This window comes from Heterocephalus glaber, unplaced genomic scaffold (assembly GCF_053883595.1).
Source record: "Heterocephalus glaber isolate CG9 unplaced genomic scaffold, H.glaber_assembly_v1.0 deba00000546, whole genome shotgun sequence".
NCBI lineage: Eukaryota > Metazoa > Chordata > Mammalia > Rodentia > Bathyergidae > Heterocephalus > Heterocephalus glaber.
This window is the reverse complement of record NW_028258147.1, coordinates 35653165-35680424: the sequence shown is the minus strand read 5'-3', so window position 1 is coordinate 35680424 and position 27260 is coordinate 35653165. Positions and strand designations below refer to the sequence as shown.

Genomic DNA, 27260 nt, shown 5'->3' with positions numbered 1-27260 from the left:
GTGTCTACTATCAGATTTGCTTTGTGGTTACTATGAAGCTGACATAAGCATTTTTATTTTCAACAGGCTATTTTAAGCTGGTAACAATTTGATTTTTATGGCATACAAAAACTATAATTTACTTGTTCGCCCACATTTTACTTTTGATGTTACAAAGTACATCTTTTTCTACCTGTACCCCTTAACGTATCAATATTTTTAAGTTTTATTTTTTAACATTCATCTCTTGTGAAGGTATTTTTGTGCATGGATATTATTCAAGTTGATATTTCTGTGACAGTATGAACACTGGAGAGCCCTGTCCTACTCTCTTGCTGCTCTCAGTGCTAAACATTGGTTTTTATTATTAGTTCAGTTATAGTATTATTTTCTTCATCTAAAGCAAATGCTAAGTTTAGGACTTATATTTGATCTTGCTTTTAAGGAATGGTTGAACTATCCTTTTATTTGTACATGTTCTTGCCAAATTACATTAACCTGAATACCAATATATGTATGCAAATATGTGCATGCATGTGTTGGATGACAAGATGATGAGAGGAGGACCTAACACATCCTGAACCTAATATACCAGCATTGTTACTGGTGTTATTTTCTGTAATAGACAAAAGCTAAAAAGACTATTTCTGAAAATATTCCTGAAGCTAGATGCAAAATTTTCTAAGAGAACTACAAATAATTCGCTGAAAGAGGCCCCTCAGCCATCCTGAGGAATCAGAGCTTGATTTAAGTCTGAAGAAAAGATTTAGAATTAATTTAAAATTCTCTGCCAAAGACATGACCTTCAGTTTTTTCCAAGAATGTCTTTTAGAGTTTGCAAAACAAACTCAACTCACGTGAGAATGTAAATCAAGTTAGGCTATGCAATCACACATGCTACTTCTTACTGACTTTATCTAAGTTTGACACCAGAGTTTAGGTTGCAACAAACTTGGAGATATCCAAGAAGACCTTTCATTTCAAGGTCTGAAATGATTAAATGATTAAAATTGCTCTTTAATAATTAAACATGCCATCTGTGTAAGACAGAGGGTGACCTTTCACCCACAGTCTCTCCAGGCTCTTCTAGAATTTCTGCAGTTGGCACATATGGTATCAGAAATCCATTTCTATTCTTCCTTTGAAATATTAGAGGAGCGGACTTAGAGCAGCTGTTTCTGTGCTGCTAGATTTCACTGAATTGTGGGTTTTAAAAGCCCTTGGTTTGTCATTTTGAATTAGCATACCTTAATCACAAACCTCACCATAATATAATTCAACTGATGCCTGAAACTCAATACAGCAGAACATTGGCTGAACAATGCACTTAGCAACAATAACCAACTAGAATTGTTTTCCATTGAAATGTCCTTTTGCATTATACATGGCCTCAAAGATATCTAATAGATTATAAATGTTCTTTTTACTATAACAACAAGATAGCAACAATCTCAATTATGTCCTCCCCTCTTCCCTTTGCCCCTACTTGGACTATATGAGGAAGTATAATAACCTACCTCCTTTGAGGTTTAGAGATTTTAATAAGACTACTAAAAAATTGAATTGTAGAAATTCCACTTGTATCAATTAGTCAGTGATGAGTACACTTGTCTGTCTTAAAGGTCCTATCAGAAAACTTCCACAGTTTAATGATCAGTTGTGCAGTGGTCAGAACACAGGAATAAACAAAAATGTCTCTGCCTGTTTGGAAGATGGCGGTATAGGCCTTAGCTATAATAGTACTCATTAATTAACCTGTAGTATACTGGAGACTTTTTATCTGTTTGTCTTCAATAGGCTGTTTAATTTAAAAGTTCAACTGTCAGAATTACATTCGAATGTTTTCACTGTTGATTTTAGTGCTTCTTTTTGAGATAAACTTGACTCTTCATGTCCATTTAAAGCCTTTGTATGGACATTTAAAGCCAGATGCAAAGATAAGTAAACTATTCTTATTTTTAAAATACAAATTTTAATTTTAAAAACCAAACTGTGGGGAAGTTCTTTTAGAATTTGTTTCCCACATAAACATATCCAGGAATCAGGAGAGATGATCTTGTTTGCTTTATTAATTCATTGCATTAAGGGTTAGAATTCAGTGTATTGAATTCTAGGCACAATTCACTAAGCATTAAGATGTAGCATAAAATAGTTTACATTTGCCTATTTTTCCTCTAGCAATATTTTAAGTCATAAGATAGATCATGGGCATGCGCTCAGTCATTTATTTTAAAATATTTATGCATATGTTCTTCCTGCAATGGGTGGGGGAATACTTACTGTCATGGATGAGACATTCAAGAACTTAATCTTGGATTAATATAAGGAGCCAAAATTATAAAATAAATATCCATAATAGAAAGTGACTTCATTTTACTACATGTATATGTTTGTGTGTGTGTGTGTGTGTGTGTGTGTGTGTGTGTGTGTGGGAGAGAGAGAGAGACAGACAGACAGACTTGAGGGAGAAGGCAGTTCTCTTTCTGAAGGGAAAGTGTGTTTATTCATTGGTTCACCCTCAATATCCATTTTCCATCCTTTTTTACTCTACTCTTTCTTTATAGCTTGAATTACCTGAGTTTCTTCACCCTCCTGTCTTTGAGAGGATAGATAGCAGAAGAAGAGAGAGGTCGTGGCATTTATTCCTCCTCTTCTCTCACCCAAACATATTTTTGTACTTTGTTCCTATAGTTTCTGTTGGGCAGCTCTTCAATTGTCTCTGATTCCAGCCTCTCCACTCCTCACTTTGTCCCTTGGGTTTCAGGGCTTGTAACAGCTTCCTTTTATTGTTAGTCCTGTTTCACCATCCTCTATTCTGGTAACTCCCACGATGTCTTCATACTTTTCCTTTCCTTTAATTCTTTTCAGTTACCATTCCTGCTTAGCTACACCGACTGACATAGGGAGAAATGCAGGATGCCAAGAAGATATTGCAGAACTTGCTTTAACTTCAAAATTTCATGAGGTACACCTGAAGAGCAGAACAAAGCTACTATCAAGACAAAAAATATCTCATTTCTGTTGGCAACAGAGGGCATTCATAGTCATGCACAGACCTTTAGTGCATGAATTGTTGTTTTCTAGAGACTGTTGCCTACTTCTACTTTAAACTGTTTACAAATATTAACTCTATACTGAATAAATACAAAATCAGTGAATAGTGTTGTAAAAACTATTTTAATAGATACACATTTAGGACTATGATTAAGGCAGCGGTACAGCTTATTTGAAAAGATATAAAGAGAGAAAAATATACATGCAAAAGGAATGAAATTTTTTTAACAGCAGGTGAGGTCATAGTTAGGCTTTTTTTTTTTTTTTTTCATAGTTAGACTTTGACACCAGCATTTCAGTAGCCAAACTCCACAAAATGTCAACATGGCCTTTATCAGCTATAGAGACTAAATCCTTCCAAGTTTGAATCCAGAGGAAGACAAGCATTTTTATCCCAGCATTCCTAGCAAAAGTTCTGAGATTGTTTGGGATTAGGCTCACTTAGGTCATGTGCCCACCCTTAAGCCAGTCATAGTGCCAGGGAAATTCTATGCCTTGATTTCCTTGGGTCTAGTTTTCTTGAGTCTGTTGCCTTCTCAACAAAGTATGAGTTGTAGCCCCTCCCAGACCATGAGAACTGAGGAGCAATGAGGAGATTCCTTCAGTAGTCCCTGTACAGAAGATGTATGTTTTTCATTTTAATATCTGTTGCCAGATTACTTTCCAAAACACTCTAACAATTCACGGTTCCATCAAAGGATATTGTGGCACCGCCCCACAATCTTTACCAGCAGTATGTGTTAGCTTTCTTGTTAAATGTTTGCCTATCTGATGGACACAAAGTGATAGCTCATTGTTACTTTATGATTTCTTAGTACTATGTTGAGTTATGCTGCATTATTTACTCCCTACTTGGGTTTGCTTTGCTACAAGTATTCTTCACATCTCTGTATATTTTCACATTTTTTTTCTTTTTCTTGTCAGTTTCTAAGGGCACTTTCATAGTATAGCTAAAAATTCTTTATTCTTTGTATTAAAATTAGGCAAGAAAAAGCCAGTCTGCACATGTCTGTCCTTTATTCATATTTACCCTGTGACACATAACACATTTTTTGTCATAAAGTCACAGAATCATGGGTGTGTCAGACCCTTGTTTATTCTTTAGAATATTTCTATTGATGAGTTATTAATTTTGATTTTATGAGTTTTATTATATTAAACAATGATTCACTGGAAAAAAAATCACAAAAATAAAATATTACATTTTTAATATTTATTGTTTATAAAAAGCATCAAAATTTTGAAAATTGACCTTTTTGGTGTACAAAGTCTAAAAAAGAACAACAGAAATAAATTCCTATATGAACTACAATGCAAATAGCAATAGCACTTTACAAAAAAGTAACCTTTACTTCAATTATCACACCTAAGGCAGTCTTCACACATGATCACAACACATTTCATACCACACATATCGCTTACACTGACAGCACATGTGTTTTGGTTTCCTGGCCTTTTGGCAGGACATACTTGACATCTCACTGGTCTTGCTGTTTTATCAGGAGATTTTTATTATATTATATAATGTTTATTTAACAGGACAAAATATTAATGAAATAAGGTATTATATTATTAATATGTTTTGCACATTTAGACTAGACATCAACATTTTCTCACCAGCTGTGTACTTGCTTACAAAATCTAAATGATAACATCAGAAATAAAAACTTATGTGAACTACAATGAAAACACCAGTAGAACTCTAAAACAAAAATAATCTTTGCTTCAAATGTCACACCCAAGTCAGTCTTCACATATGAAAATTGCATGTTCCATACACAAGTATCACAGGGATAGCACATATGTTTTGTTTTCCTGTCCTTCATTGTAGGGCACAGTTGACATCTTTTTCATTTCCCTGTTGTCATAGTAGGTCTTTGGGATGCTGTGCCTACCTGTTCACCTGTCAGATCACCAGTTTGCTCCACAATTTTTTTTGCGTAGTTCCCTTGGCAGAAACATTTTGTTTTTCCTCTGATGTAAATGAGTTCCAGCCCCAGTCCTCTAAGAAAATTCCTTCATGGTATTTTGCACTTGTTATTTTCTTTGTAAACTATCAAACCATTTATATCACACATGTTTAGAATCAAGTAAAACACAACCATTGGCCAATGCTTTGTGTTTTGATAGTTGCTGAATAACTCATCAGTATCTACTTTGCCTTTGATTTTGTTGTAGAAAGTTTCCATCTCAAGCTTCTTTTACCCCTATCAATATTTCCATCATGGTGCAATGTTAACATCAGCAGTACCAGTTTTTTTTTTCTTTAACATATATGAGGCCATGTAAATCTTACTGAAATCCAAAGATTGTACTATACAATTCTGTTTTGAAATTGCAACATTTCATTTGAAATTTCTGCTTTGTTCCTGTGTACAGTTACTGTGCTGGTCAACTTGAACTCTTTTAGTAAATGTAACATTGATTGGATATTGGTAAATCAATTGTTGAATGTCACATTCCAATTAGTTTGGGAGATGAGAGCAACAAGGCTCTTCACAACATCATTTGGTTTATTACTATATGAATAAGGACCTGATGACTGAGTTCCAGGATAAATTTCTAAATCAAAAGCATAATAAGTCTTCACACCTACAAGGGCATAAATTTTTGTGCCAGATTTTGACCCATTACTTTTCCACAAGTCTTTTACATTCTTGTTATTACCATAAGAAATCCCTGCTAAGTATACCCAACCTATGAATGGTTTCAGTTAAGCTAGTGAGATGTCATAAAAATATATTTTTTAATATGACCATTGGTACATACAGAACATTTTACTTGTATTTCAGCCTTTGTGTATTTCACAGCATCCTGTAGCATTTCCTGTTACAATTTCCAACATTGAATGGCAGTGCTGACATTCTGTCCAATACATTTCACTCCTGCCAAGACCGTCACTATATTTTCAGACCTAATTCTAACATTGGATCCTTGCATTTGGTTGTGTCACCATTTTGCAACATTTCAACTAGTTAAATATGTACTGTGTTCATTGCTGTGTTCTTCATTATTTGAATCGAGGAGGTGTATATTCCCTGTGTCAGTATCAGTCGATTCTTGCTCCATTTCACTGTCATAGGAACTTTAGCTCATATGGCCAGTGTCAAAGTTGTCGTCATCATCATCATCATCACATACCCACACCACTCTTCTGTTAGGAAAACATTTATTTTACCATAATGGATCATCTTGATCATCCATGCATGAGTAATATGATGATTCACTTTTGACCTCCGCCAAAACTTGCAAATCTGTTTTTTCATGTGCCACTGTACTAAATTGGACTACTTCCACCAGAAAAATCAAAAGAAAACTAAAAAAAAAAAATTCTACAGTGATATGGGTATATTATATCCTTTGTGATGCTCAGGTAAACTTTCATAAAACCTGTTAGATGGAGCATCATATGGGTGAAAATCCCAGTTTGACACTTTTGCACACAGGCACACATCTTGCTGTTCATCCTACCCAGTGAGTAAACACAGAAATTGCTCCTGTATCCCTCAGGGAAAGGTACTGTGACACATAGCCAGGTACTATTATGCTAAAGTAAAAAATTTACAGTAGAAAAGTAAGGGATGTGTTTGTGAAACCCAGTGTTATGCTCATAGGGGTACTACTGTCAGTGCTCCCATCCATCATCCTCAGGGCACAGGCTAGATCACCATGCCAGGAATGATGAGAAATTGCCATCTTTTTTTTTTTTCAATAATGGGGACTAAGTCCATTTCTTTTGCACACCCCCAGCCCATTTTATTTTTTATTTTGAGACAGGATCTTGCTAAGTTACGGAGGTACTTGAACTTGGGATCCTCCTGCCTCAGCTTCCCAGAGTGCTGGGATTATAGGTGTTCACACCCATTCCCAGTTTCCATCATTCTTTTTTTTTTTTTTTCGAGAAACAGTAAAAAAGTTTATTTGAAAAAGTAAAAGTGAAGAGTGAGAAACTGGCTCTGCAGAGTGAGCTTGGGCCAAGTAAAAGAGGAAAAAGCAACATAACACCCTGGAGAAAGCAAGGTGGGATATATCTATCATTAATTTTTGAAAACAAAACAAGATGAGTCCTGGTCAAGAACAAGATTTCATCATCCATCCCTCTACCTCTCTTTAATATAGTATAGTTAGGGGCTGTGGGACCATACCCCCCCTCCACTCACCTGAAGCTGAACAACATCCCAGGTTAACCCCCCTAATCTTTGTCTTAAGACACTACCTAGAGGCAGAAATAAGAATAACAAAAAGCCCTGGAATTTACAAAAACCCAACCCAGAGTGCATGTGTGCTAGACCTGCCTGAATACCTACAATACCTTCTTTCACTTGGAACTTGTTAAAGGTTCATACATATGGACTGCATCTCATACATCCAATTATAACAATAAATTACAGGAAAGGACATGTGCAGTAGATACAACTGGTATGACTCAGCACCCTGTCAATGCCATTGTCAATCATTCCCTGAAAGACCCAGTGGGAGGCAGTCTAGGCTGGGCATACATTTCAAATCCTTAAGCCCTACTTAATCCATATTTGTGCCATTTTCCTTTCTTCTTGGGGCATTTTTCTTTTCCAACAGCATGTGTCTGCTCATTCTGAGCATAATAAGTATACCCTTGCCTAATTAAACTTAGCTGCTTTTTTTCTTATCATTAGTGTAATGTTTTATTCTTTGTTCATCATGCACAAGAACCTGAAAACCTATCCTGGGACCCTATCACCCACAACAATAACATCTCCACACTCACATTGGGGCAATATTGCTTAAATTTTAGTCATTCTGAAACCACCTCCCCAATTCTTGCCAAACCATTTAAATTGTATACTATTGTTAATGTTTCTGAAATGGATTTTTTTTACTTAGGTTTGTTTCTAAAAGAAAGTTTATATTGTTTCAATTACTTCTTTGAAATTGCTACTTATATTTTTCTAATACACATTAAAATATATAACTATGAATATAAAAGTACTCATCTGCCTACCACTGAAACATTAGGAGACCACATTACAGCACAACAGAAGGGTGTCTGGACTAGTCAAGGACAAGGTCCAGGATTTTTCCAGAGCTGCAAGTTTCATGGCATGCCCACTTACTGACGGCAGTAGAGGACATCACTGAGAGCCCCGGCCATGGGTCTCAGTCTCCTATGAGATTGACAACATACACGAGATAGGAAAGAGAGAACAAAAGACAAAACACAAAGTTGAGAGCAGAAGCTGGGTCTTGGGCTGATCTAAGCTGCTCTGGGCAGCAAAGACAGAAGCACCAAGGACACCCAGTGTTTATTCATCACAAACATGGGAGAGAGGGGAGCAGGGTAGAGCTTGGACACCTGCTGATAGTGGGTATGGCAGGCAGGACTCTGAGAAGCAGGAACTAGCATGTCTTTGCTGAAGAGGACAGATGAATAATTCAGAGGGGAAGAATTTAGTTTGAATCAAGTTGACCTTGGCTAGAAGTGAACTCAGCAAGGCCCTGGTTTCCTAATTTAATGTAGCCGAATTATAGAGGGGTAAGAAGCTTGTGCTATTTACAGCCTGCTTTTACTGGGCAGAGATGTCTGCTACACTACCCTGCTGAAGAGGGGTAGGTGATAAGTTCATCTACACCTCAGGAAAGGCCCCCAGAAAAGCACAACTGCTTTACTATGCTGTGCAGTAGTGGAAATTAGAATCCAGCTCTTTCTCGAAAACAGCAGAATAGCATGAAAGGAGAAATGGGATTTGAAGTCAAATGAACCTCGATTGCATCCAGCGGACCAAGAGTGTGTGATGAGATTTGGGCCAGGAAGCCTGAGCCCGGTTGGACTGGGATTACATTGCCAGCATTCCACATTCTAGCTGGAACATTAGGGTTCTAAGGCTCTGTTCATTATGCTGGAGTCCAGGGCTCAGAAGAGCCAGTCTCAGGACCCGGGGCTGTGATGGGTCCCAGTCCCTGAGGAGGGACTACCTGTCCAGCTCAGTACCAGTGACGTCCACATTCACCAGGCTGAGGAGCCATGTGCTGGTGGAGGAGATGGGGCCAGCTCTTCCTGCCAATTTTCCTCTCCCTGTTTCTCATCCAGCTGCTTACCAATTTCTCAGGTAATGGATTTTCCCACGTCTTCAGCCAAAGGACCAAGCAGACAAGAAACAGTGAGATTGAGGAGGGTGAGTATTCCAGACCCCAGAGGTGATTACTGCACAGGCACCACCATGATTTATCTTGCAGCGGTGCCCTCCTGGCTTTCCGCAACTGCCATCTCAGAAGTTGCCGCTTGGTTTTGGAGGAAGACATCTTTAAAGGCTCTATATGTTTAGGGAGAAGCCAACGTTAGGTTGGAATCAAATTAGTTTCCTTTATCTGAAACATAAAAAGGGGGTAAAACCCGTTTAAATTTGAAAAAAGCATGATTTGTTCCTTGTTTTTTTCTTTGCATGACCTCTAACAAACTTCATGGTGAGGGTGACACTGGGGTTTGTTTTAATCTGATCGCATCCAGTAACCGTAGCTCTTTTCTCTTAGGGTTTAAGGTCTCAGCTAATAAATTACTCAATTTGGTTTTGCTTTGCTTTTGTTTGTTTGTGGTACTTGGGACTGAACCTGGCCTTTGCACTGAACTATAGTCCCAGGCCTTTTTGTTTTTAATTTTTAGACAAGGCCTGGCTAAGTGGCCAAATTGCCTAGGCTGAGTTTAAGTTTAGGATCCTCTTGCCTGAGCCTCCCAGAGTGCTGGGATTACAGGTGTGTGTCACCTCACCCAGATAATCTGAGTTTTTTCTTAAGCACTAATGCCTTCAGTTTGGAGGATTCCTGTAGTTTTCCTCCCTAGCTAAATTTTGAAATGTTACAATTCATGCTGAGTTGAATTCATGAACCTGGAAATAAGGTTTTATTAATATCCTAAATTGGAATTGTATAGAAAAAATAGAGAAAGAATTTGAATTACTCTGAAAATATGCTGTAAAGCCAAGAATACTGTTCTTGGGAAGACAGAATAATTACTTTTGTTGCCTTTCCAGAGTATAAAACAACGTTAGTACGTTTAAGAAAATCAGGCTTCCTTGCTAAAACCCAAAGGGTCAGCTCTCAGCTTTGCAGTGAAATTAGAATCTCCTTTAGGGGGAGGGGCTGGGCAGAGGCTGAATGCTAACTTGTTTCCTGTGACTTCATTTGCCCCATACATTTCTGTTTTAACCTCCTGGTCACTCCCCTACATAGTTCAAGAGAAACTGTGTTTGGTGCAGTTCTGGCCCCCTCTCCTTATAAACAGTACTTTAAATACAGGCAAAGCATAGAAACACACTATTCCCTTCATTCCCTAGCAAAATGAAGTCATACAGAAAAATTTTCAAAAGATTTTATTAAAATGCTGAAGAATAACAAAAAGTAAGTAAACATATAAAACAAATGAAAAGTCATAGATAAACTTTTCTGGTCTCCAAAGACCAAAGTTTCCGGTTTCAGCTAGCTCATTCCTAGGGCTGACCAGTTTTGGTCCATGCCTCTGGGGAAAAACAGCTTGTCTTTGCCTGGGAAGTGTGAGTCAACTTGTCATCAGCTCCCTGACTCTTTGCTTCCTAGTCTCAGTCAAGGTTCCTTTTGGGCTTGCGTTTAACATTCCCATCTAACAAAGATGTGGCTTCTTAGATATAGAAAGGTATCCTAAGCCTTCATTGAAAATCTCACCTGCATCCCTCCTTGTGCTCTAACAAGTAACAGATCGTACTCAGTGTAGAATTGCCCACCAAGCCCTCAGGTTAGCTAAATATTTACTCAAAGGAGGCTGAATTTTATTGACTGAACTTGAAATTTTCAGGTTTAAGTTTTTCTGCCACTAGCAAAAATGGGGGATTTGGAGTTATGCTGAACTGTGACATAAAGCTGAATTCTGATATTGAGAGACCTACAAGGTGTGATCTACGTACATGGTGAATGTTTAAATTTATTACAATAAAAGACATTGCCATTAATCCCACTCAAAATAGTCACCCTTGCTTCAAATACAATTATACCATTTTTCTTGCTTTCTGAGGCAGTTCTGGAAGTCCTCATATATCTTTACAATGTGTGATTTAAAAATATAGTGAATTTTTCTTTGTTTGGTTGGGTTGTTTTTTTTTTTGTGATACCAAGGATTAAACTCAGGACCTTGCACTTGTGAGTCAGGCATGGTGCCACTGATCTAAATCTCCAGCCACAAAATATAGTGAATGTTGAAGCTTATTGCCATCCAACAGAAAAGCAGGTTCATAAAAACATTGTGGTGTGTCCTCATTCACCTATTCATCAGCCCCGTGTTATTTTGGCTTTTTCTGAAAGTCAAAATGACTGTGAAATATAAACATTTTGAATTGATTCAGGACATTGAGGCAGTCACAATAGCACAGCTAAAAACACAAAAGAGGACTTCCAGAGCTGCTTTGGAAAGTGACAAGAATATTGGGATAAGTGTGTATGTGTGTGTGTATGGGGGGTTATGAGGGAGATTAGTGCCAGTGTGTCTTCTCCTGTAATAATTTTTTAAAATTTAAACTTTCACTATTTGTTGATTATACCTCTTAGATAAAATTCTATCTCTTTTATGATGCCTCCCTTGATCTACTGAATTTGAGTAGTACTAAATTCAGCAGTACTGAATTTGATGTACTGAATTTTATTTGTGCCTTTCTAACCAGTACCTATTTCATGGAGAAGCAGATAATCTCAGAGATGAAAGGGCAGTGGCTCAGACTGCCTGGACTCATCTTCCAGTTTTGTCACTTACTCGGTCCATGCCTACTGTACCACAGTTTCCCGATCAGTAAAATGAGAACAGTATCTTCCTCAAATGACAGGGCTGGAAAATAAGACAAGGGCCATAAAATGCCAGGAATCTCTGAGAGATAGAAAGGCATTGCGATTGGACTGATGGAGAAAACCACAGATAGGAAAGAACTACTGTCAAAGATAGGAGCAGTTCTGCAATTTCTCCAAGCTCAGCAGGAGTGAACACAAAGAACAGGAGGGAGTTTCGGAGCAGCTGTCAGAGTGGTAATCGGAGCACTAATTTCCCCTCCATGTTTTTAACTGTCTCAAGAAACAGGCAGTAGAGGCAGTACAGGCAATTGCCCAAGCCAGCGATGAATGTCGATCTTAGGAAATGATAGAAAGATGATCACCACTAGAAAAAGGCTGTGTGGGTTTGAAACAACTAGAGGAAATAAAGGAACACCGATTAAATTGATAGTATAAGATAGCTTGCAAATGCTTCTAAAGAAGCAAGTGTAATAATATTAATATTAGATAAAACTAAAATTTCAAAATCATTTAGAACTACAAATGATATTCTGTACTGACATATATTACAGTACACCAAGATAACATATTATAAACCTTTATTCACATAACAGCATAGCTTTGAAATAGATACAGCAAAAACTGATAGAAATTTTAGAAAGCATTTGACAAGTTCAAAACTCCATGAATTCACTTTATGTACCTGCATCAGAAGTCAACAGATCAAGTAAATAAATCATAACAGTGCAATATAGAGACTTTTACAATATAGAATCTTATTTGTTATTTTTTCATGGCTGTTCTTTAAAAAGTTTCCTTTCCAGATAACTTTATTAATTAATATTAATATTTAACTATTAATTTGTCATTGCAATACCAATGAAAACATTTGATTTTATATATAGCATAATATATTTTGATGCCAGACATCTCAGGATTTTGAATCATGACCCTTCATGAGAGAAGAGAGAGCCAAAGATGTTTCAATATTGGTAGGAAACAAAAAGAATGGCCAGAGAGAGCTAGGAGAGAATAATGCTGCAGAAGTCATAACAAATGTAGGCAAAAGGAAGGAAATAACCAGACAGAAACACAAACATTAGGTCTTTTAGTGTGAAGAATCTGGTACCTAAAAATACCATAGAAATAGCTATTACCTCTTTCTTCAGGAAGAGAACAGAAGAAAGAACCTGCAGGTGCATGTAGCACAGAGATGACTGCCTCTCATTGGTTTTCCAAGGAAGACAATAATGACTATCAAGAAGATTGCTAGTTAATTACACAAATGCTCAATCTAAGCCTCTGGTATGGGCCCATAGGAATCCATTCACTGACATGTTGAGGAAGGATCTTCACCTCTGCAGTGGCTCTTTGCCAAAACCCATAGTGCCAGTTAAATCAAATGAAAAACGTCAAATAAGTATGAACTGAGGAGTGTCCTATAAAACATCTGCCCAGTGCTCATAAAAACTGCCAAGATCACAAAAAACAAGGAAAGACTGAAAAACTGTCACAAATCAGAGGAGACATGATGACTAAATGAAATGTGGTATCCTGGTTGGGATCTTGAAACAAAAAAAGGAAATCAGCCTAAAAACTAATGAAATCTTTATAAAATCTGGAGTTTAGTTAAAACCAATGCATTAATATTGGCTTCTTAGTTTTGATAAATGTACCATAATAACATAAAATGGTGGCAATTGGGACAAGTGGGTGAGGGGTATACAAGTACACTGTATATAATCTTTATATTGTTTCTGTAAATCTGAAATCATTCCAAAATAAAAATTTCAGTTAACCAAAAAGCTGTGGGAAGCGAACAGTTTGAGGAATGGAAGTCAAGCCATGTGCCAACTGTCCTCCTGCTCTTGTCAGGTATTCTGACGGAGGGGACACAGTAGCATCTCTTCCTTTTACCTTGCTTTTTCTTCCACTCAGCTCTCCTATGGGGGCTTCAAGCATATTGTTGGTCAGGAGGAAATAACACTCAAAGGACTTGATTTGAAAACTGAACTGTAAGCTTTTCCTTAGCCAAATCAGATCTGCACCCTAATACCTTGAAGTTAAGTAGACAAGTCTGAACTTTCCCACAGAGCCTGTAAACTGTTTCCCCAAATAATAGGTAGAGTGACCTTATTGTTACTGTATCACAGAATAACTATGGCACTAATTCCAGACCTTTTTCAAGAAAACTTTAGAACAATTAAATGTACCATCAAAATGCCTTTTCCCAAAGTCAGTTTTCATCCTAGAGCTTTCAAATATGTTATACTGTTTATGTTTTTTCAAAACAAGAATAAAGTCTTCATTTGGGGGAAGTTTTTAAAGCTTTGTGCCAGAGTAGGCTGAAAAATTATTTTCTTACCAATTAAAGGACTAATTAGTTAACCAGGAGTACCTTGAATAACAAAAGTTACTAAAAGAAGTTTTTTATTTTTATTAGTACATGTTTGCAGCACATGATTACACTCATTGTGGGGATTTAGTACATGGACATGACACATCTTCATTCTTTTTATATCCCCTTACCTTTCCCTTCCTCCATCTTTTTTTCTTTTTTTTGGTACTGGGGATCAAACTCAGGACCTTGCACTTGTTTGGCAGGCGCTGGAACCACTGAGCTAAATCCTCGGCCCCTTCCTCCATCTTTTTATCCCCTTTTATTTACAAAAGAGCTATCTAAAAGAGGTTTTTACAGTACCATATTTTAAATGCATATGATGTTGCCAGTTTGTTTTTTCATTTTGGGGGTGGGTGATGGGAAGAAGTTGTTTAGAATTTCCCTAATCAATCTAGAATGATGCCATTTCATGTTCTTCCAAGTAACAAGAGGAAATGAGATCAGATTTAAATAGGGCTGGTGGGAAGAACATCTAGATATATGAAAATAATGGAGTAAAATCCTTGAGTGTGGATGAATATGCTTGAAACAAATGAAGGAATGCAGTGTACTTTTTAAATCAAATTGAGCAATAGGCTTTGGATTTACATTTTGTACTTAAATTTTTTTTTCTTTCAGCATGTGCTCAAAAGAGAAACTGTCAATTGTGCACAGAAGATAAGAAAGTAAGTTAATTTTCTTATGAGGAAATTATCTTGGGAATGTTATAAACTCACACATTTAGAGTTACCATCTAAAAATATGCTAAACTTTGTTTTATCCAAATTTTTATAACAGGAATGACTAATAATTAATAAGGTCGATTTCTCCATTTCAAATCATTCTCTGATGTTCTAGAATAAACAAAGAAATAATTGAATTCCAAACGTACTTCTTCTTTAAAAAATCATACTTCAAAAGGAAAATAATTCTTGTCTTGAAAAAGAAAATCACACTGAAACTTGGGAAGAATGTGTTGTAAGTAAAGAAAAATATGTCTTTTGAGATGCAGTGAAAATTTCCTTGCCACTTCTAACCCCACAGACCAAAAAGAGCGACACACTGTTCATTAACCACAAGAGACCTGGGTCCCTTCTCTATTGAATAAAATGTCTGACATCATTATTTTTCACTCTGGATTTGGAAGAAGGCAGAAACATCTGAAATAAAGAGGGAAATGCTTCTACTTTGTTCCATTGAGAGCTTTGGAACAACCTTTACAAAATCATTCTAGTCTAACTGCTATTGGTGATCTAACACCAGAGACAAAGACAAAGATCACTAATGAGAAAAGGGCACCCCATGTACCTGGCATTTATTACAGTGATCCACCACTCTGCCTCTTTTTTCCTCTTGGTCACTTGTCTGCTTTAATGAGGACCTGGGCTTCTGGCTCATGAAATTCTCCGCCCCAGTTCATACCATAAACCTTCCATGTTTTCCCTGAGCAACAATGGCCCAAACACACCAGTCTCACAGTGTCCTGACTTGCTCACCCTATGAAATAGAACATCTCTCCCACAGCACACCGTGGACCCTGCACATTCTACATAGGCTGTTACTTTTTCATTTCCTAACACACTGTACCTACTCCTGGGCCTCAACAAGATAGGATTGTCCTCTAGTCCTTTAATCCCTTCATTTTTCCTTGGGTTATTAACCCTCCCATAATGCGTTATCTTCCCATGAATTCTCATGGCTGTTCACTTGAATATTCTTTCATTTTTTAATTTTAAGTGTCCCAATGTTAAGTTGGAAATTTCAAACATGCAAGAACATTGGGAAACCTTCACTATGATGCAGTCCATGGAGTCTAATCTATTTGGGAGGCTGAGGTAGGAGGATAGCTTGAGATCAGGAGTTCAAGGCGAGTCCGGACACCACAGGAAAATCCTATCATAGAGGGAGAGAGAAAAAAGGAGAAAACAGAATAATAAAACTTCATATCTCCAAGAACCATCTTGGCAAACCTTGTTTCATGTATGCCCTCCCTCCCAAAATGGATTACTTTGAAGAAAATAATGATAAAGATACCATACCATTTTATTTGTGATATTTATATATCACAAATAAATATAATATATATATACACATATTAAAGACTTGACTTTAAAATATTGCAAGTCTACGATCACAACCAGAAATTAACAATAACTTTTTAACATCATTAACCACTCAAGAAATAATCAATATATTTTTTTCACATTTTTGTTTAAATCAGATTCATAAGTTGCACTTGGCTGATACATAGCTTAAGTCTATTTTGATCTAGTTTCCTTTACCCTCCCTTTTTTATTGCAATTTACTTGTTGCAGAAACTGGATTGTTTGCACATTACATTTCCTGTAGTTGGATTTCACTAATGACATCCACATTCCTATAAGAGGCTTTATCTTGTTCCTCTTTTCCCTGTTCTTTGTTCTTACAAACTGATAATTAGATAAAGAGCATTGATCATCAGATTCTGTTTAACTTTTTGGCAGACATATATATATATATATCATATATCACACATATATATATATATCATACTGAAGACTTGCATTAGATGGTAAAAAAAAAAAAAAGGATTGTTGTCCAGCATTTAGTGATTTTAGCTATCAGTGATGATCCTGGCCTGGATCTATTATATCCTTGGAAGTTGCAAAAAACACCATCAGTTACTAGCCTTGTCTTCTTATTTTTATCTGTGCTGGATCTACATTTCCCAGCTCTGATTGGTCCTTCAGTTTATCTATTCATTTGCTGTGCACTATTAGCTGATTGCTGCTCAAGCACATTACATTAAAGTCCACATTAGTACAACAACAAATTCATAATTTCTGAGCTCACCTGAGCTCAAATCCTATCCACTTCTTGCCTTTGGTTAGCAGTGTTTCCTAAAATATCCCACAGCAGAAATTTCAAAACTTTATCACTATCTTTAAAGTTCCAGTGTTATCTCACTGTATCAATCTCAACAGATAACTTTATCTCTGATTTTATATTTAGAAAGAGAGGCTCAAAATGTGAATTTCACCCCTGAAATTGATAGAATTGCTGTCATTTTTATCCATCCTTATTCTTCCTCTCAGAGGAGGAATATCTTCTCCACTTCTCCTACACTTCTCATTTGAACTTAACCACATACATTTTGGAATTGCAACTCATATAATATAAATTGTTTTTATTTTCACCTTTCTTCGGTTCTTGGTTCCCTGAGGATAAAGGCTGTATTTTATTCATCTCTACATCTTTAACACCTCACACATTTCCGAGCTCATGGCAAGCATTCAATAACTATTGAATGAACTTTTAAGCCATTAGAAGATTAAATTACATTTTATATACTCTTTAATGTAATAAAATAGAAAATTTTATCTTTAAAATTTTCCAAACGTAACCCATTATGGCAATTCTGGGGATATGTGGATTTGAGTGTAATTTTTAAAATATTCCCAGTACCTCAAAGAAATGAACTAAGGGATAATTCCACATAGTCAGTATAGAATTAGGGAGCCATCTTTTGGAAAAAGTTTCCCTGTCCTGTTCATTGACAGTTTCTGCCCCCTCCTATACTCTCACAGAGAGTGCCTGGGTTTATAGATGGCTGTTTATGAAGAAACTAAGGATAGTTGAATTGTTCTTAGATTAAGAAGAACAGATTTTGTAGTATGCCCTGGGACTGTCTCACTTTATGTCCACTGCTCCATTGATTGAGAGAAAGTATTTATACCAACTCCTAATTTCCCCAGATATTATAGTTTGGATTTTAAATTGCATCCTTATCCTCTTCAGCTGTAAGGGAATCTTCCTTAGATTCTTTTTCAAACTTTTCCTTGTGATTTAATAGTATAGGACCTTCCTTTCTAGAATTTGAAAATATTCTTACCAAAAACAAATCCATAGAAAGCAACTTATGTACAGCTCAACCCCCCTCAACACATTATTCATCAAAACAGCACGTGAAGAACATTTTTGTTGATACATTATCTTCCATTAGAAAGAAAACTTCAAAATTCATGCCAAACAGGTTTAAACATTCTTTTACCTGGGCTTTTGTTGCTATTTACAGTCGTTATACATCACTGTTGAATCCTTGAAATGATAGCCCTCAGGTATGGTGTCACAATGGTGAGACTATCATAAGTAATTTTTATTTTGCCTAATGAGAATTATAAGACTGAGTTTTGAAATTTATTTTAAAAAATAAATCAGAGTAGACCCTAGGTTTTCTCCATAATCAAATCCTTCTCACTCATTGCATCTGATATATATTATTGGTCAAGATTGGAAATTGTAAATCTCTAACAGCCTAGCTTACCTATTGAATAGTTCATGGAAAATTACTATTACCATATACTTGTAAAATCTGTCTATGAATGCCGTAACTCATACCCTACAAAGATACCTATTTGAATATTTATTTTTCTGAAAAATTGTGTGTGTGTTTATGCCTGTGTCTTAGAGCATGGCACAAGGTAAGGTGGGCAGGGTTATGGGTCCAGATCTGGATATGTCAGTGAATATATGGCTATCACCTGTTAAAAGTTCCTAAGCTAACAAGAAGATGGAGAGAGGGAGTGACAGGGACAGAGAGAAGGAGAGGACCAGGGGAGTGAGGGAGGGAGGGAGGGAGAGAGAGAAAGAGAGACAAGAAAAGGAAGAGAAGAGAGAAAGGGAAGGAAAGGGAAGAAGAGAAGAGATCCAATATCGTGGACTATTTTCCCTTGCAACTATTGTCCAACATCCTACCTGCTCTTGGCATGACCTTCCTTTTGGAGTTTGATTTTCCTTGTGAAATATATGGTATCTGTCAGGCTCAAGTTCCTTCATTTTTCTTCTGAACCAATTTAATGTCTTTTCCTTTACAGTCTCTTTTGCTTTAAGAAATTTATTTTCATTTCCAAGGCTAATCTCTACATCTTTGCCTCTTTGAAAGCATTATATTCAGAAACTCATACACATTCACAAACTCAGAACCTTTTTTATTTCCTTGTTTGAAGTTGGCAAGACCTCATATTTATATGGATCTTCTTCCTTAGATACAAGAAAAAAGAATCCATGTAATTTATCCTAAATTATACATTACTAATATAAGGATGTCAAATAAATTATACTGTTCCTCTGGGCAATGAATGTGAAGTTTTGTCTTTGAGGACTTTAGACTTAAAGTATTTAAGGTATCAAATCTTTTTATGGTGACAGAAACCCAAAGGAAACTCATAAAAAGGGGAATTCATTGGCTCACAAAATTGGCTTCATGATTAGCTCAGTCTCTAAGGATGTTACTCCCATTTCCCTTTGTCCTTCCATCTCCTGACTTTACTTCTCTGTACTGACCTCATTTTTTTCCATAGTAAATGGACATTCTCTGTACAGTGGAAGAAGAGGCTGGCTTCCTGCAGCTCTCCCCTAATGTCTCTAAATAACTCCAAAGAGGATTCCATCTGCCCCAATTAGGTCTCATGTTCCATCAAGGACCAGTTACTGGGTCAGAGGGACATGCTACCCTGAATGCTACTGCCTGGGCCAATGACCATTCTTGTGATAGGAAAGGGCAAAATTGATTGACAGCTGTAGGACCACACAGAGTTGGGGGAAAGGTTCACAAAGAAAAGGTTTGGTTACCAGAAGAAGAATGGGGATCCAAGATGGACAGGCAAAGGTTAAAGAAATAAACCTTTTCAGTGTACTATATTTTACCATTTGCCCTTTCAAGTCATGCATATTCTATTTTCTCCATCCCCATGCTTTAAAAATTGTTACTGACAAAACACCACAACTAATCCTCAACTAAAATTGTACTTATCAAAAGTTTCTGTCAGCTGCTGACTCTATTTCTAAATCTGGAGGCTCAGAAAGATAGATGTGTGTTACTTTCGATCATGTTTGAATATGGCTCCTTATGCTCCAAGCTCTTCCAAGTCAGCTATGCAATCGGTTAAACCACACCCCGGAGCCCACTATTCAATGGAAAGAGAAAGCAGGATAACAACAATAAAAGCTCCCAGTGGCCAATGGTCCTCTAACAAATTGAGTCTATCATATACTATGTTGAGCTTCCCTGGCTGAGCAATCAGGAGGTTAGTCACCTGTCTGGCTGCCCCCCACTTTGCCTAATGAAGGAGCTCCTTATCCAGTGTTCTCTGAGCCCCCATTCGAGAGAAGTGTAACAGTGAATATCTCCTCTTGCCTCAGCAGCTCATATGTTGTGGTCTTGGTTACTGGGGAATCAGCTTAGCACCTAAGTAACCACAAGCTCCTTCCTGCTCATTTCAGGTGCATTCTGGCAATTTATTTCCCTTAATATTTCCCTTTGAGATGACCTGGACTTGACTCCTAGAATACTCTGAGAACTAATAACCAAGGCCAGAAGTCTCTAGGCTACAGGCCTTTAATCTAGGCCTTGTCTTTACAATTCCAGTTTTTAAGCAGTAATCTAAGAGGACGGGATGCTTTGTTTCAGCTTTAGATTTGCCTAATGGCTTAACTTGACCTTTGATCTTGGCCAACATGAAACAAAAGATATAACTCCTGTTCTTGGGCAGTGTTTAAGGAGGTGATTCTTACATTGGGCAAATCATCACCCCTGCTGGTCTCAGATGCACACCAAGAAATGACTCGGAGGGGTGCACAGTCTTACAATATTGGTTACCAGCACAGAACAAAGCTGCTGCTTAAGCTATAGTCCAGGCTCCCCTGTTTACTAGGTGTGTGGCAATATTGTGTAAGTAATTTACCCTGTGCCTCATTATCCTTATCTGTAAAATGGACATAATAGTACCTAGCTCATAGGGTTGTCATGAGGATGAAGCAAGTTAATAATATATACAAAAGATTTAGAACTATACATGTCACACAATTGGTCCTATGTTACAGCCATTTTCACTACTCTGTCCTCATTTCTTTTTTTTGTTTTTTTGTTTTTTTTGTTTTTTGTTTTGCTATTCTATTTCTAGTCTTACCTTCCGTGGTAGTTTTCACCATTTGCCTTCCTTTTGCCTACTTCAACAAGGATCTTAGAATCCATTTTTCCCACTTTCACACGATTGTCTGACCACTAGTGAGCCGAAGGTGGGTGGAGGTAAAGTAAGGCTTGTTGACAGCACCAGCAGGGCCACATGAGACAGCAAAAGATTTCCCAGAGGACGCTGCAAACAAGAGGCATGGGAGAGTGTTGGGGATATTTTAAAAACTGTCTAATGTGGTCCTTGTTACTCTTTTGTGAAATAGTAGGTTGGGTTTAATTCCCTAAATGCAAAGTCTGAGAAAGGGATTTGGGTGTATGTGATTTTTTGCGTTATTTCTGCTTAGCAAAATACTGTGAAAAAAATGAGAGATTTTGGGAAAATAAGGGACAAGAACCAAGAAAAAAATTAGTTCTCAGCTAAAGCCCACATTTGTTGTGAGCTATTGGTAATCTTTGGGCAAAAAATCACATAGGTTTGTCCCTGACTTGAGGCAAGGATGCCCACTGCTAGGGACCCCATACCAATCAGATACAGACCTAGAGGGATGGGAATCTTGAGGACAAGGAGGTCCTCATCCCCAGGAGCCATCATTCAAGGAGGGGAGAGGTTGTGAGCCACTGGCAGCTAACACTTACTACAGGTGAGGTTTTGGTGCATGAGTGAGGTAAAGAGGACCTGGGCAGGTCGCCAGTGGGTATTTACTGTGAATAATAACGGTAACAGGTAACAATGATGGTGAATACTTTACTGAATACTTTCTGAACTAGTGCTAAAAATTTAATGTTATTGTGGTTATTAAATTTGACAGTGCTATTTTTTTCTTTCCAAATACAGTGTATTTGGTGCAGTGAAGAGCGCATTTGCAAAAAATACTGTTTTCCATATCATGGCTGTAGTATCAGTTCTATGTATTGGGCAAACTGTAGAGGTGAGTTGTCCTTATTTAAAATTTCATATACTTTGACTCAATTGACTTGCAAATACCAGTGATTTGCTATATGCATTTGGAGGATTTTAAATTATTATATTTGCTTTATTAAAATATAGCAAGTCCAGGGCTGCTCATTGGTGTTTCTCTTTGATACAGGTTTACTGGTTATTTCCATCCAGTGTTGATTTAGATTAACACTGGTTCTGATTGGTGTGTGCCTTTCCATTTATTCCACTGTTAAAAATTTTAACTTTCATGTCTGAAAATCTCTGACATATGATATGCATAGCCTCATTAAGGGATGTTTATGTTTTTGTATTGTTTTAGGAACTCTGAGAGTTTCTGATGCATTAGTCCTGGAGCGAGGATACGCTGAACCCAGTAGTGTTGTTATAAAATATTTCCTCAGCTAATATAGTTTATATTAAAGTTGCCATTCAGAGTGATGGCTCCCTAAGACTGAGCAGATGTCAATCATCGAAGAATCTTTAAATTATTTCTGTAATGTCATGGTTTTTGTATGTTTTAGGGTACTTATCAAGGCAGGAAAAGGTACCAGTGTCTTTTAAGGAGTTTTTCAGAGAAGTTGAAACAACAGTCTTTCTAGTTGAACCCTAATTATATTGGAAAACCTAATTTAGAACAACCAGTTGTCTGCTTTTTTCTTAATTGAAGAGAGAACATACAATTTTGCACTCAATTATTTATGTGCTTTGGTACTATGTAGTGTATATAATTCATATGTATTTGTAGCTTATGAAGAAGTAATGTCTCATAAATTTAGCATGAACAGAAAATCTAGTCTCCTATCTCATGCTTTTCTCTTCTCATTTCATTTTACACTCTACCTACCTAATAAGGTACATAGACTTGAGAGGGAAAAAAAGTTTACTAGAGTTAGAAATTTGCCTTCCCAGAAGGCATGGGTTGGATAAGCAAGAGAAATTTGCTACTGAATTTCTGCCACTCAACAGCAAACCATTCTGTGGCATCTATATACATCTTCTTGGGACAGCAACCTGAGGGAACGGGAACTACTATGGTATCTGTGACAGTGCCAGAAATGAAATCGGGGGTAAAAATAAAGGAAACAAATAAGCCAGTAGCCTTATAATTTCAGTGGAGAGAAAGGATTCAGTGTTGCCTCCTTTTAGCAACCCAGATTATTTTCACATGTTGGTGGTGATTGTTGTGTTAATGATAGTTTTATTGGAATAGAAACATGTGATGCATGTTATTCTATTGTTATTTTCAATGATGATTTGTGAATGTTTAAGAATCAGACTGCACTAGAAAAGATAAAATGTAAAAAATGACTGCTCTTGTTATTAAAATATATTTCTCTTCGTACATTTCAGTTGACATGTTTGGAGTCATAATGCTGATACTTGTTGCAATATTGACGACAGCATTATTGTGGCTTTGGTGTGCCTTTTGCTTTTACATGAATGAGTATGTTCATTTTATTCTCTTAATAAGAATGCACTTTGGAATATGTATCACCATTGAAAAGAATGCTAAGCTACTTATCAGAAAATGTTTTATGCTTTTTATATAATAAAAATAATATATGCATATGGTCAGGAAAATTTAAAACTGTAAGAAACTGTAAGAAAATTGTAAGATTAAAAAATTAGCTTTTCTATTCCCAACTCTAACACATTTTTCTCAGAAGTAATCCTTTTAGTATGGTCCCTTTTGTTGTTTTTCTGTTGATTACCACCATATATTTGAACTGGATGGCTCTATTTTCTTTTCATTACTTATTAACTTTATGTAATCCATTGAATCTCCATTGTGAAATCTGAAAAATTTAGCTTGCATTATTTTTGTCATTTTACTGTTAGTGGATATTATAATTTTGCTATTTTTAACTACTGTTTTTCATTTTTTAAATCTGTAGCATATTTTATTGTTTTTTTGAGACAGGGTCTCACTATCATTTTTTAGATCATTTTATTAGGACATGTTTCCAGTATATAATGCTTACATTCCTTGTGTAGAGTTGGTACATGTACATAACATATCTTAATTCCTTTTTTTCAACCCATTTTCATCCCTTCTCTCCCCCCTCTTTTTACCTCTTGATCCCCTCCTCTTTGAGAAAGGCCTATCTCCCTACTTCCTGTTATCTATATTTCATTTTGTTCTTTATATTTTTGATTGCTCATATAAGAGAAACCATGCTATATTTGAGATTGCATGTCTAATTTACTTCACATAATATTATGATATCAAAATGCATCCATTGTTCCACAAGTGACTGAAGTTTGTCCTTCTTTATGGCAGAGTAGTACTCCATTGTGTATAAATACCACACTTTTATCTATTCATCTGTTGATAGATACGTAGTTCAATTCCAAGCTTTAGCTATTATGAGTTGTCCTGCTGTAAACACGGGTATACATACATGTGTCATGTAGTATGATTTCTTTAACTCTTTGAGGAAGATATAGAAGGAGAATAGTTGGGTCAAGTGGAATTTCTATGTTTAGTTTTTTGAGGAATCTCTACCCTGATTTCCATAGTAGTTGTACTACTTTGTATTTCTACCGGCAGTGTAGGAACCCCACCACCACCACCACCACCACACACACACACACCTTACCAACATTTGTTATTAATTGACTTCTTGATGATAGCCATGTTTTTCTGGAGTAAGGTTGAATCTTAGTGTTGTTTTAATTTGCATTTCTTTGCTGGCCAAGATATTGAACATTTTTCATGTATATATTGGCCATTTGTCTTTCTTCTGAGAAGTGTTTATTCATTTGGGTCTTTTATTTTGGGAGATCTAACTTTTAAAAATTCTCTATATATTCTATATATTAGTCATCTATCCTCCCACTATTTAAGATAAGAAAATTTTCCTTGCTTTCAGCAAATATTTGTTGAGTATTTACTATGCAATAGGTAGTATCTTTGTCACTAGGGATATAATAATGAAAAAGAAAGATTAAAGCCTTGCCTTCATGGAGATTATATCCTATTAATGGGACATAGACAAGTAAATAAGCATTGTTAATTTACTGTAAGTGTATTGACATTCTAAGTGATATTTCATTTATTTTACTTGTATTTTTCTTAAACAGCTTAGTTCTCCTGGTGGATAGACAAAAGAATTTGATTTAATAAAGCAAGGATAAAAAAATTACATAAATGTAGTCTATTTAATAAATAAGCCAATTTCAACCATAACTCTAACTATTCTAAAAATAAACCTAATTTTAAATTCACCATCATTTTGAACAGACATCAAGTCTATTTTTATGGACGACGAGAAAGAACTACTGTTCACAGTTGGAATCCCGGCAAGTGCTTTCATTTATTTGATAGACTATCCCAGGCTTTTTCATTAATTGACAGCTAGCAAGCATTCCCTTATGTATTCCAAGCACCAAAACTAAAGTATGAGTAGAAACATCACGACAGATTTCATTGTTCTCATTTCTTACTCTTCTGTAACCTCAATAGCTACAGTAGGATTGGTAAATCATAATATTGATAGAGAAGTGTTAAAATTTTCAACCCAATTAGGGGTTTTATTGATACTCTAGTTCCCCCAATTCTAACCCAACTGAGACAACTCAACAAAAATGATGTTTGCCTTGTGGATTTTTTCCATTTAATTCACTTCATCATACCGAGTGGTTTGGGTGTCCCATGTCCACTCTTTTCAACCTGACTCTTTAAATGTCCCCTGAATTACAATGCTCCCCCTTACTCAGGACTAAAATCTTGGCTTCTGTAGTCCCATCCACCCATAAATCCTGGGCAACCCTGTTGCTATTCATCTGTCTAGGCCTGGACCTTAGAACTCCTGGTGGAGCCAGAACCGTGGCCTCCCATTCACTGGATTGAGAAAAAAAATTTTAGATCAGAATAATATGACTGAGGCAAAAATATTTCAAGATTTTTAAAAATCATTTTGAAATAATTTCCAGGGCATCTAGATTATTATGGTGCTCTGGGATATAGAGGCATACTGCTAAGAAATGCAGAAAAGCCTGGTAACCATATTTTAGGTTACAAAATTTGAGTAATAGGTTAATCGGAAAGGATGAAATGTTAAGCACATTATGCTCTCACTTGCTAACTCATAGTAGATCTTGTTATGTAGAAATTGGGGACTAATTGATTGTAAGGCACTTCAGAAAGCTATTTAGGAGCAGCATTAAAGTGCAGGGTAATTACTACATCTTCCTAAGGTTAAAATCAAACCAGAAGATTGCAGAGAATGATACTACATTTTAATTCTTCATCCATTTAAAATTCTGCAAGAATTTCCAGGAGAAATACTTTGAAAATAGTACATGGTTGGATGTTTGTTCAGTTTAGGTATAACCATTTCACAGGTTGAGAATCATTAGTTACACTAGATTCATTATAGGGGACAGACTATAACTGATTTCACAAGGCAGGATTATTTCTCATCCAGGAGAGTGCCTAAGGGGGATGCTTACCTTAAAGGGTGAAGTAAAGGAAACAGAATCCTGCAAAAGGAATTGAGAAGATGGAAAAACAGGAGACAGTAGTGTTCTAGAGATCAAGAGAGGAGGGTATAAATACAGAGGGAGAGAGACTCATCTGTATTTTTAGGGTTACACATCCGGAGAGCCTTGCACCTGTTTGCACTTGGTAGTCCTAAGAGTATACATGACAGAATAAGCAGACTTGTGGAGTAGGAAAATATGGAGCCTGTAAAACAATATATAGACTGCATATTATTTACCCATGATGCTCTTCACTCAGGAAGAGTTATTTTTCAGGAGTAGTTTTACTAGCCCTCCTTTTGGTCTCTACTTCTTTCCTTGGAAATGGATTCAGATGATTTGCTCAGATTAAGGATTCATTAAACATTCCCAAATTTTCTGTCACTGGAGACAGCTAGTCTTGTGATTAACTCAAATATTTGACCTTTTCTTCTCCGTGAAATTAACCTGCAAGTTGATAATACCTTAAGTAACTTCATCCTAAATATTAAAATAGCAGTAACATTAAAAATCTCAGGATATAAATCCTTTGATTGGTTATGAATATTTTGTTTAACATTTTTTTAAATCAGTTAAGTTTTTATTAAATTTATTAGAAAGCATTTGAAAAGGTAAATTTCTGCTCTTCCTTTGTAACATTTGATGAATAGATGCCTGAAAAGATAGATCTTCCAGAGGGACAAGGAAGAAGTTTCTTCAATGGTAAGGTT

The 27260-nt window shown here is 36.4% G+C and overlaps 1 protein-coding gene across 6 annotated transcripts in view; it reads left to right on the top strand.

Moving 5' to 3' along the window:
* The first annotated feature begins 7069 nt into the window (after nt 1-7069).
* Nucleotides 7070-27260, top strand: part of Pttg1ip2 (PTTG1IP family member 2) — a 57926-nt gene continuing 37735 nt past the window's right edge. For 3 of the 6 annotated variants that reach the window (XR_015448760.1, XR_015448761.1, XM_021242614.2), the window contains exons 1-6: nt 7076-9185; nt 14813-14859; nt 21961-22054; nt 23416-23509; nt 25310-25368; nt 27201-27252. Coding sequence is in view for 3 of the 6 variants with exons in the window: in XM_021242614.2 (XP_021098273.1) it covers nt 9035-9185; nt 14813-14859; nt 21961-22054; nt 23416-23509; nt 25310-25368; nt 27201-27208 (453 nt within the window). In the remaining 3 variants the exon portion in view is untranslated. Of the gene's footprint in view, nt 9186-14812; nt 14860-21960; nt 22055-23415; nt 23510-25309; nt 25369-27200; nt 27253-27260 lie in introns of all 6 variants that reach the window. The other 3 variants (XR_002388678.2, XM_021242615.2, XM_021242616.2) reach the window with 2 other exon arrangements.